The 12,016-nt window shown below is 31.7% G+C and overlaps 1 protein-coding gene across 1 annotated transcript in view; it reads left to right on the top strand.

Annotated features, from left to right (window-relative positions):
- The window catches only part of LOC117173902, a 63,973-nt gene extending 57,736 nt beyond the window's left edge, over positions 1–6,237 (top strand). The window contains exons 4-6 of the mRNA XM_033362547.1: positions 3,294–3,418; positions 5,401–5,715; positions 5,941–6,237. Coding sequence (XP_033218438.1) covers positions 3,294–3,418; positions 5,401–5,715; positions 5,941–6,237 — 737 coding nt within the window. The remainder of the gene's footprint in view (positions 1–3,293; positions 3,419–5,400; positions 5,716–5,940) is intronic.
- Positions 6,238–12,016: the final 5,779 nt, after the last annotated feature.

The raw sequence follows: 12,016 nt of genomic DNA, 5'->3' as shown, positions 1-12,016 counted from the left end.
CAGCCCAGCATCGAAATCTGAAAATATTAAAATCCCAATCTCTTCATTTTATTTCAAAGCAGATAGAGATATAAATAGAACTGCCGAAGTGTTCCGACCGGCTATCGTGCAACTTCGAGTTTTCAAATTCAGAAGATGGGAAATGGGTTGCGCGCGCATCCCAGGCATTTATATCGCCTCCTACCATATTCACACGGACATAGACGTATCATAGTATTGGACCACGTCTCGTTTCAGATCTGGGATCACTGGTGTGGAGAATGAAAAATATGAGAATAGTAAGTAGAGGATGCGAGGGAATAAGGGGAAGGGGAGTAGGGTAACTGGAGAATGGCAGGTAGAGAAATAAAAAAGAAATTATGAAAAGTCAATTAGAGGAAACAATACAAAATGAGGGTAGGTGAAGTAAGGGGAATGAGGGAATGGTGAGTATATTGGATCATGGATAGTGGGGTAGTGCGGCTGAGTAGTAGAGGTAAAGTGATTGCTGTGGAAGGGAAATGTTAGCTGCGAAAGTGGAGGAAGGGTGAACTAGTGGAGGAAGAAGTTGTAGCAGTGAGGGGTGGTGGAGAATTGCGGAGTGTGGGGAGAAGTAGAGCGGACAGGAGGAAGCAGGGGAATTAGGGGAATAAGGGGTTTGCGCAACTTAATTAACGTCTTAGTAGGTAACGAAAGCCGTTTTTGTATGCGTGCTGTACCTACATTAAATAATTTTTAAAATAAATGGTGCCCAGAACCGGTGTACGACCTTGAGTGAAAGTAAGTTTCCCTAGTCTAGCGTTTCTCTTGGGCCCCACCTAGCGGGCTCGAACTGAACATAGTTTCAGCTTAGCGTCTACCGATTAGAGCGGAACTGGTGTTGAAAACCGAAAATACTTTTTTCAGCAGTACGAGCTCGACAATCACGGATATACCAATTCAGAGCGTGTGTATTTGTGAGTTACGTACAGTTATCCGTTTTTGAACTCCAAAAGGACTAGATGGAAATAAGATTCATGGGCAATTAGTGAAAATTTATGGTAATAACTGGATGAGTGTGCAAATGGTGCGAAGGTGGCGCACAGATTTTCTTGGATGGGGGGACATGCTGAAGTGCAGGATGAGCAGCGTGCAGGACGGCCGTATTGGTTGTTTTCGGACGCTAAGCTGAAACTATGTCCAGTGCGAGCCCGCTAGGTGGCGTCCAAAAGAAGCGCTATACTAGGTAAACTTACTTTTTGAACACCCCTCGTAATTATATAAAACAATAATAAAAGCTCCATTTGTATTTTGCAACATTGAATTTTGAATTAAGGGATATACAGGGTGGACATGCTGGGCCTCACATGTGCAGAGAACTCCGCGCATCTTTAGATCAAGTTTATCATGGATTTAATGGTTGCGTTCTAAACTTTAAATGGATGCAAGTGTCAAAAAAATAAAAGTTATGTTAAGTAGTAATTACAAATAAAAAAGTTTTTAATTGATAATGTAGTCAGACATGGAGGCTAAAAAGAAAAATTAATGTTTTTTCTGTGCCAACAAATTAATGTAATGGCTGTTGAGTGACAAATACTGTAAAATATAGATATTCTGCGCTTCTCAGATAGCACAAGAGTTTGCGGCAAGCTTGCCTAAACCTTACGATGCAAGGTCCAGAATAAATTCCGGACAAATTAATCCACATTTGCCTGGAATTTGTCCGTAATATGTCTGAAATCTGTCCTGTTTCATCCAAGTTCCATCCGTACAAATATTTTAGGTCCGAAATCAACCCGTATTTGTCCGGAAGCTGTCCGAATTATAGAATCAGAAATTATTTTTATAAAATGAAATCTGAAATTCGTCCGTTTTCGTCCGGATTGTACCCCAAAAAAACGGAATCCGAAATTAGCCCGCACCTGTTCATAATTCGTCCGGAGCATAAAATCTGAAATTATATTTCTTTAAAGTGGAATACGAAATTCGTCCGTTTTCGTCCGAATTGTATTTGACAAAAAACGGAATCCGAAATGATTCCTCATCTGTCTGGAATTATTCTTCACTGTAAAATTTGAAATTATATCTTTATCAACTGGAATATACGATTCGACTGTTTTCACTCGGATTGTATCCGATAAGAAATCGGATCCGAATTAAGTTCGCACCTGTCTAAAATTCGTCCGGAGTATAAAACCTCCATTTTTTTGTAAAGTAGAATCCGAAAATTGTTTGTTTTCATCTGGATTGTATTTAACAAAAAACCGAATTCGAAATAAGTTTGCATCTGTCTAGAATTATTCCGTACTATAAAACTTGGAATTATTTTTTTCATCCGCATTCGTCTTGGCAAAAGTTAATAGTTTTGAAAGCATTACCAGGGATGAAACACAGCGATCGTTGTGTTACATTCCTAGTAATGCATATAATTTTCATAGCAAATCTACACGTACCGAAAATCGAAGACAAAATGTTTCAATCCTAGGGATGCAAACACCGTGTTTCAACCCGCTCTACATGTATCGAAACTCAAAGTTTCAATAGATGCGCTATGCAAAAAATAATTATTGTTGTCTTTAATGCTCAATTTAGATAGGGTCCTTTCAATACTCTTCATGTCATAATGAATGTGCTTACATAAAGTGTAAATGGTCCGGAATCAAAAATGGAAAATGATCTTCTTCTTAAAGAAAGGACAACTTCAATGATAAGTGAAAGAATTTCAGATAGTAAGTTTCTATTCTATCTCAATTGTCTTTGGCAATGTTGATATGTAAATGTTTTTATCAATTTTCATTATAATACATTTTTCACTTATATTTAAAATTTGTATTCTTTAACATTGCTAATTGTTTTAATAACTTTCATAATGTTTTTTGAACCATAGACACTTAGGTAACAATTTTTACATGTTGAGCCAATATTGCTGCAAGTGAAAACTAAACAATCTACGTCGAGGTACTGAACTTCTGCTAAGCTTTATTCAACAATTTGAAGCAAGTTCAAAACTTAATTAGACTCTCCATTACATGGAAGAAATATCGTATCGTTTGACTTCTGTGGACGTTCAAACCAATGCTGTGTACAATCATATTTCTAAATATGCACCGAACAAAAGTTAAAACTTCTTTAACACTTTTCGACAGCGAAGAGTAGTAAGAGTCCTTTTTACTCTTGCCTATAAGTACGACATCAAGACCATTATTGCGATATAAGTGCACTACTTCGTTTCTGATGAATAATGAATTACAGTACATTGTGCAAGGAGATATTTTCGTTGACTCTTGTATAATACTTAAAAACATTGTTTTGTAACGTTTTTTTGCATCTTTTAGCATCGGATAAAATTCGGATGACAAAAACCGCCTTAATTTCGATAATTGCGGACAATTTCCGAATTGACGAAAACGTCGGACCTGATGGATTTCCGATATGTTCGGATAAAATCCGGGTGGAAAGGGTACGTCGGACCGTGCTAATATCGAACAAGACCGGGTGAAATTCGGATTCTAATTTCGAACTCGTAGACCAGACGTATTCCGGACTAGACCGCATGAAATGCGGATGACAAAAACCGCCTTGATTTCGGATAGTTTCGGACAACTTGCGGAGTCCGAAATTTGACCGGAATTTTAAGCAGGGATGGGAATCCTTCTTCAAGCATGCCTGCAATATTGAGGGGACATTGGAGGAAGATTCGTGGGCTAGTTTTATTGCAAATTTCTATTTTTAAGGACCATACATCATACGTTTTTGTAGACACGTAAGACGGCATTCTGGGAGAACATTAAAAAACTACTGCGCAACCCTAGGTGATATACAAAACTAATGCGCAATAGATCAAGTTCAAGATTGACAGCTTCGTTTAGTCAATCTTGCTTTGTAACATTGTCACATGACGGACATTTTCTAATATCCAATGTCCTAAAGATGACCTAAAGACGTTTTAAAGACATGGAGGTTCTCGGGACATCTTTCGTACTGAGATTAGACGTTTTAAGAGCATCCCTAGGACGTCCAAAGGACATGTTATGAAAGACGTCTTAGGGATATGCCAAAGACGTCTCTAGGACGTCCCTAATTTGTTTGCCCACTGAGGAAGTTTCCTCTGGGCCTCATCCAAAAATAAGGTTTGATCAGTCATATCGCTTGTAATATTTTCATCCAGCAAGTTTATTCCAAATTTTTCAGAAATTTTTCTAACTTCGAAATTGATATCTATGGATCTAATTTCCAAATTAGGATCTAATTAGCACCCAAAATTAATTCTGAGTCATTTTCATGAAACGTGTGTATAAGAAAGAGATTTTTGAGGCAACATGACATTTTTGAATTTTAGTTGATACGTTTTTGAGGAATTTTGTTATTTTAGAAAATTGTTTCTGTGGATCTTATCTCCAAATAAGGTTCCACCAGTCACTTAAGTCAACTTTGCGACTCGTTGATGATAAGAGCGCATCGGAAATAAATCTACAAGAGATATTTCCATCCAGCCAGCTTATTTCTAATTTTTCATAATTTTTTGTTTTGTTTTCCATATTGCTATCTCTAGATCTAATTTCCAAATTAGGATTTGATCTGCCACAAAAATTAGTTCAGTGTCATTTTCATGATGCGTGTGTGTCAGGAAGGGATTTTTTGAGGCGGAATAACATTTTTGAATGTTATTTAATAAAGTCTTGAGGAACACACGTGTAACAGAATAAACACGTGTGGCTTAATGGTAAAAATTTCTTGTAGATTTATGTGTGGTGTGATTTTATCATCAACGAGTCATAAAATTCACTCAGTGACTGATCTACTGTTTAAGTTATTACTGCCCTAACTGTCAGTAATAAACATACAAACCACGAAGCATTTCTTTGTTAATGCATCATATTTGGTCTGTTATTATTTTGAGGTTATGTTATGATTCGCCTGTTCTCTCTAATATATTTAAGGAAATGTAAATAACATCATTCTTAAGTTTGCGCACGTAATATTTTATTCTTTTTATTTAAAACATATCTTGTCTATTCTTGACATACCTTTTTTAGTATTTGTCACTCAGCAGCCATTACATTAATTTGTTGACACAGAAAAAATGTTCGTTTCATTCTTAGTGTACATGTCTCACTTCATTATTAATTAAACGCTTTTATTATTTGCAATTACTACTTAACATAACCTATACTTTTTTGACACTTATATCCCTTTTAAGTTTTGAACGCAATCATGAAAGCCATGATAAACTTAATCCGAAGATGCACGGAGTAGACCGAATGGCCGATTCTAATGCAACTTCAGAGTAGCGCAATTTGAAAATGCCCTTGTAGAATGGCTTCTCCCCTGCTGTTGTGCAATTCGGGTAGCATTCAAGTTCTCTGTGCATGTAAGCCCAGCGTGTCCACCCTGCATAACGCCTGAGGTTGGTATAGTAATTAAATGACTAAATTTTTTCAGGTAAACCTCTACAAAATTCACAAGGCCGATCCAAAACATCAGAAACTATGCAGCGTTCTGACACTAGCCTTCAAACTAATTATCAGCGAAATAAAACCGGCTTTACACGGAATGTTCTTAATGCCAGTAGAGAGCGAACGTGTGAATCTGCAACCTTCAATGCAAGACTTCATAGATTCGCATATAACCTTGCAGAAAAATACATTCAAACAAAAATTAATGTTTGAGAACATGGCCACGTCCAACTATTTATCGGGACCCTTGACTCTGCTTTATGCTCTTAAAAGAATAAATTATAAAATCAGCTCTTCCATGGTGATTCATATAATTTGAGCTGGTAGTCAGGATATTGCGGCTGAGGGTTCCTGGAAAGTTTTGTTATACTGGTTGACACGTTTGAGCAACCTACAAATTATTTTCATAGGACCGGATATTTCGAATCGCCTTGAAACTGAAGTCGATACTTCTGAGTTATTTCCAAGTACAGTTAAAAATTTAAAAGTACAGTCTCATGGTCTACGACATGATAAATATTTCAAGAGTAAATTCTTCCTCAAACCGAATATCATTCTGGGCTGCAATCTCGATATCTACCAAAGCGAATTAGAAATTTCTTATTGTACCTGGAAACATACAATTTCGTCTGTGAAGAAAGTCGGTGTTCCTTATATTTTAACGGCTAAAGACCAAAATACGTTAAGCAAAATGATGGAAATGTCAGTAGATTACACGTTTTACGAAGCTAATCCTTATGCTGCATTAAGTCCTGAGAGGGATTTTAAAACTGAAGGTGTGCGATATTCTGCCAAGTACGTCATTATTTATGATGGAAAGTAAAGTTAGTCGGTCAAATTCATGAAAAGCGAAAGGAAATCGTCGAATGTGGAGAATTTATTCATGGAGAAATAACGTATTATTATAGATTGGATGTTTTATATAACTTTTTATTAAACGTTTTACTAAAGATTTCCAAAATATTTTTTATGTATTTTAAGTACAATATAAAGAAAAATTATATGGAACTTTTTGTCTCTTATTTATTATCTGAAACTAAACACGAATATTTTTTTAGTTTAATCACTAGCAATTTTGACATACATCCTCATCTCAATAATTTGAATAAATTAAATGTGCATTTATAATTAATAAAGAGATTTTAAAGGAAATAAAAATATTGAGTTTTGTTAAAAAAATTAAAGGAATAAACAAAAACTATTCTAAAGAATTCAAAGAATGTAGAAGAAATAAGGAGCAGTAAAATTATTCAAAAGATTCAAGTGAATTCAGAATTAACAAATTTATCAAAAACAAACTGAAAATCTAATTTCGCTTTTATTCGATCTCTTTTTACTTTGCAGAACTCAAATTGACATGCATTTTTATAATTATATAAAAATAGTATTTTTACCATTAAAATATTGTTAATACAAAATGGCGGATTTTTAAATTCTTGATAATAAAATAATATGTAAAAAATTAATTACTTAGTAATTTAAGTGATGAAAAAACTAATTAAATAATTTGAAAATTAATTGACTGATGAATGACTGAGTATCAAAAGATAGTCTTTTCATCACCTAAAATATAATTTAATTAATTTATTTACATATTATTTTATCATCAACAATTACCAATAACTTTTTTCCAACTGTTGAGACTAAAAAATTTGAACGATTTCAGATGTAAGGTTCCACATTCAGAAATATTTTGTTTTGCGATTTTCAGGATTAAAGGTTTTAATTTTCCAACCCTAACTCTACTTCTTTGTTTGAAAATTGTTTTTAACTGAATGTTTAACTATTTCATGTTTGACTTAAAATTAACATTTAAAAAATTTAACTCTTTTATTGAAAATTTATGTACATATTTAGCTGAAGATCCGTATTTTATGGCGGAGCATTAATATTCCTGTTTCAAATTCTATTTCTTTGTTCCAACATTCAACTATTTCGTGAAAAATGTATTTATCAAAATACTTCCGCAAGAATTAATGTTCGTGAATGAAAATTCATCTTTTTGGTTGAAAATTTTTTTTTTTGAAAATTAATCTTTAGGGTTGAAAATTCACTGTTTTGGTTTTAAATTCAACTTTTCAGTAAAAAATTCAACATTTTGGTCAAAAATTCATTCTGCTCGGTCGAATATTCATTTTTTTCTTATAAACTTATTTTTGTGGCCTAAAATTTATTAAAATTTCGTCTCCATTTTTTCATTTTCATTGAAAATGTGTTTTTTGTTGTTGTTAGAAGTTTATCCATTTGATTCAAAATGCATTGTTTTGTAGAAAAAGTTAATCACTTTCGTTCAAATTGATTTTTTGGGTCGAAAATTAATCTTTTTTGTTGATAAATTATCTATTGGGTTAAAAATCGATTTATTTCTTGAACATTTATCATTGTAGTAGATTTTTTTATTTGTATTTTTACATTCTCATCAGAGAAGGTATTAGATTTGTGTAAAATTTGACACCACCCACCCCAGTTTTGTCGAATATCTATGTTTCGAGACCCCCTGAATCTGCAAAACAGGTTTTTACGAATGTGTCTCTCTGTTAAAAAGTGAGTTAAAAAGTTAAAAAGTGAGCGCATTTTGAATATTTTTTAGACGATTTTTTTTCAAAATACAACAGAAAAATGTTGCTTTTTGAATTCCTTGAGAGATTATCATAACAACTTTCGGAATTTTCTTGATAATTCAAAAATTCAAATTTTGACAGCATGAAAAACAATGAAAAATCCAAAAATTAAATTTTTCGGTCAAACTTTGCAAAATAAGGTAAAAGGTGAACCATTTCGTTAAAAATTTATCATTATCGGTTGAAAATTAATTTTTTTTCAGAAAATGTACTAATTCACCTTTGGTATAAAATATAAAATTTACGTTTTTATTTGAAAATTCGAATTTCTTGGCCGAAAATCAATCTTTTTGTATGATGATTCATCATTTTAGTAGAAAATTCATTTTTATCTTTAAAATTAAATTTCCTTAACTGAAAATTAAACAGTTCTATTTTTGTTGAAAGATTGATCTAATTTGCTTTAAAAAATTTGTTCAGTAGAAAATATTCATTCTTTTAATTGAAGATTTAACTACTCGATTTTTTATTTGAAAAATATCAAACTTTCGTGTCCTTTATGAGAACTTCTGGTTCCGGACTAATCGCGATGCGCAGTGACAAGCTGCGTGAGCCTGTGTGAGTTTGCGTCTCAAATCTACCACTACAGTCCCATGTTAATGAATATGAATTTAGTAAAGTAACGAAGTAGCGCCATCTAGTGGAGATAGAACAAACTACAGCTCTATTCCAGCAACCCCTCCCCCGCTCCTCCAACCGTAACAAGCAAATTATAATATATTTTTAAATTTAGATTTACAGGAATAATAATTTACATAAACAATCCATTTTATGCAATATAGGAAAACATAAAATAGCATAGGATCAAAAATGCATTGAGTTTTTTGATATTACATGAAATAGTTTGCTTGTGCAAATTATTCTTCCCATACTTCTAAATGAAAAAAATATTTAAACAGATACATTAAGCCCAACACTTGAGTACTACTCCGAACAGGTCGGTCTCTTTTTCAATTTAAAACTAAAAATAATGTGAATTTTTTTCAAACAAAAAATGTAAATAATTTGGAGACGTGATTAATATAATCACTCACTCGTTATTTACATGTCCGCCATGTTCCCATATTCCTGATCTTCCCCTTCTCCCACACAAGCATCAACACAGACGCCATCTAGGGGAGATAGAAATCACTAAAAATCGTTCACATTTTAGCCATAAGAGTGTACCTAGTGTGATCTATCTAGATGATCTATGTGCAGTCAAATGGGAGGTAGTTTAGTAGAATAGTGAAATAGTTTTGACCAGTGAGGTGCCTGCACAAAATCTAGCAGTCACCTCATTTGCTCAAAATTGTTCGACTAATCTATAAATCTACCTTCATCCAGAAATAATTACTTCTCACCATAAGTGCATTTGGATAGTATTGGTAATTTTGCAAAATTTATTTATATAAATAATAAAATCGATATATTTTTTTGTAACAGGTTCATTATGTAAAATAAAACTACTTTTTAAAACCAAAAAATGTCCAAATACACTATTTTGAAACAGCATCGGTTTTTTATTTCAAATAATTTTAAAAATAAAAGTGAAGGCATCTCCTCAAATATAATAAAAAAAAGCCTGTCATCAGTTTTCAAAGAAAATAATTGCAGCAACACCTAAAATAAAGAAATAAATTTAATATATTTTTTGTCATCAACATTAGGTAATGTAGAATTCTACTTTGCATCGCAAAATGATGAGTCCTTGTTTCCTATGTCCATGGCAGAATGGATATCCCCCACCCGACTTTAAATACTTAGTTTGACGCCTAGTGACAAAGCGGAGAATTGTGTAGAAAACCCTAATGGACTTCCCCGCCACGTAACTGCGTAAAACATTTTATTGTTTTGGAACATTTTTGACAACAAAAGAAAAAACTATTGATCACATATTGATTCAGTACATGCTTGCTGTTTATTTTAAAAAAAGGTATTAAATATATATGTATATATTAATAATATTTTATTTGTTTTTAAATATTTAAAAAAATAAGGGTTCATAATAAATGGGCCTGGAAACATAATATAAACCAAGAAAGAGGACAAAGAGTGGACTGAGCGGAAAATATTAAATTTTGAACTTGTACTCGTAAAATGGGTCATCAGAATGTTCTGATTTCCAAAATCATTTTCATGAGTGGCAATTTGTTCTGGCACATCCAAGTCATGACCGTCTACATGAACATTAAAATTTTAAAACTGAGGTTTTGAACTAATTTCCAACAATTTTTTAAAGCGCAAAATCATTTAGTTTCAACGAATAAATAAACTCCATAAATCTCAAAAACATTATATTTTCGTTTTACAATTTGCCTTTCTTAACTACAAATTTTGTTTGGTTGGAAGTTGAGTCATTTTCATAGAAAGTGATGGTTTTTAGCTAAAAATGGAATGGTTTTGTGGACAAATCGTCATTTTGGGTTTATTAGTAAATTCCAACTAGTTGGAAGGTCGACGGGTTCGGTTGAATTCAACTATTTTTAATTCATCTCAAAATATTTGTTGTTCAAAAATCAATAATTGATCAAAGCTTTCTTTTTTGCTGAAAATTCATAATTTTAGTTTGAAAATTCATCTCTGATTGAAAATGTGACTATTTTGTTCAAAAAAAATTTATTTTGGTTAAAAATTTATACTTTAACTGATAATTTAGCTATTTCATTTTTCGTTTGATATTTAAATCTTTTAGTTAAAAATAAACTGTTTTGGTAGAGAATTGATCTATGGTTGAAAATTTAACTATTATGGTTAAAAGTTAATTCATTTTGGTTAAAAATGTTACTATTATACTCATGGTTCAGAATTAGTATTTTTTGGTTAATCATGGTTCCATTTGGTTTAAAAATGCAATTATTTTCTTAAAACTTGAACAATTTTCTTAGAAAATCATTTTTTGGTTCATCTTGACTAAAGGGTCGATCTTTGTTGAAAATCTTTGCATTTGAAATTTCACTTCATTTTAAATTAAAATCTTTTTTGATTGAAATATCAACTATTATGTTTTTTAGTTCAAAATGTATCTTTTAGGTTGAAAATTCATATACTTAGTTTAAAGTTTAACTAGTTTGTTGAAAATTGTTCTTGTAAATTTATTTTTAACTAAGAATTTAACTTTTTCTTTCCTGGTTGAAAATTTATATTTTTTATTTAAAATTTCGTCTTTTTTGGTACAAATTAATTTTCTGGTTGTAATGTTCATCTTCGGAACTTGTACAATACTAATAAGTTACTTATATCGTACAGACTTAGGCTGGGACTAATTTTTGTTTTTTGAAAACATTTCATCTTAAAGCATTTTAATAAATTCGTCTAGAGCTCTTTTTTTTAATTTTTTTCCAAATTTAGATAGCTTTCAAGCAAATTAAAAACAGTTAACAATTACAACCCCACGTTGTTTTTTTATTATAAGTATAAATGATGGAAAATTATGAATTTTTAGAAATAATTAGAATCCTGGCGTAATTATTTTTAAAGAAAACCTTACAATTTTTATTAATAATACGGCTTATTTCTTAATGTTTTTTTAAGTTATATATCGTTCAGAATTTTATTTTCTTTGAGTTACATTTTCTAAGAATACGACGTCATTTTAATTGTTACTATTATTGCAATGTGAAACAATTAAAAATATAAATTCATTCTATATTTTTTTGTAGAAGGCATTAAAATTAGAATTATTTGTGGAATTTTTAGAGATTTTTAGAAAATTTAAAAAATGTGTTCATCCTTGGCTCATTTATTTTTAGAGCAAACATAGTCAACTAAGAATATCTTTCCACTGACTTTTTTATATGATGCTTGATAAATTCCCAAAAATGATTAATTATTTAAATAATTTTTATAAACAAGTGAAAAGTTCGCCTATTTTTAACTTTTTGATGACTCTTTCCTACGATATTTTTCACATTTTATCATTATTGATTATTTAAACAAATTTAATTAATAAATGCAGAGCAACAAATTGAGAGCTTGGGCCTTTTTCAACGAATAGGACGA

The sequence above is a fragment of the Belonocnema kinseyi genome, chromosome 5 (assembly GCF_010883055.1).
Source record: "Belonocnema kinseyi isolate 2016_QV_RU_SX_M_011 chromosome 5, B_treatae_v1, whole genome shotgun sequence".
Classification (NCBI taxonomy): Eukaryota; Metazoa; Arthropoda; class Insecta; order Hymenoptera; family Cynipidae; genus Belonocnema; species Belonocnema kinseyi.
This window is presented reverse-complemented; position numbering and strand designations above follow the sequence as displayed.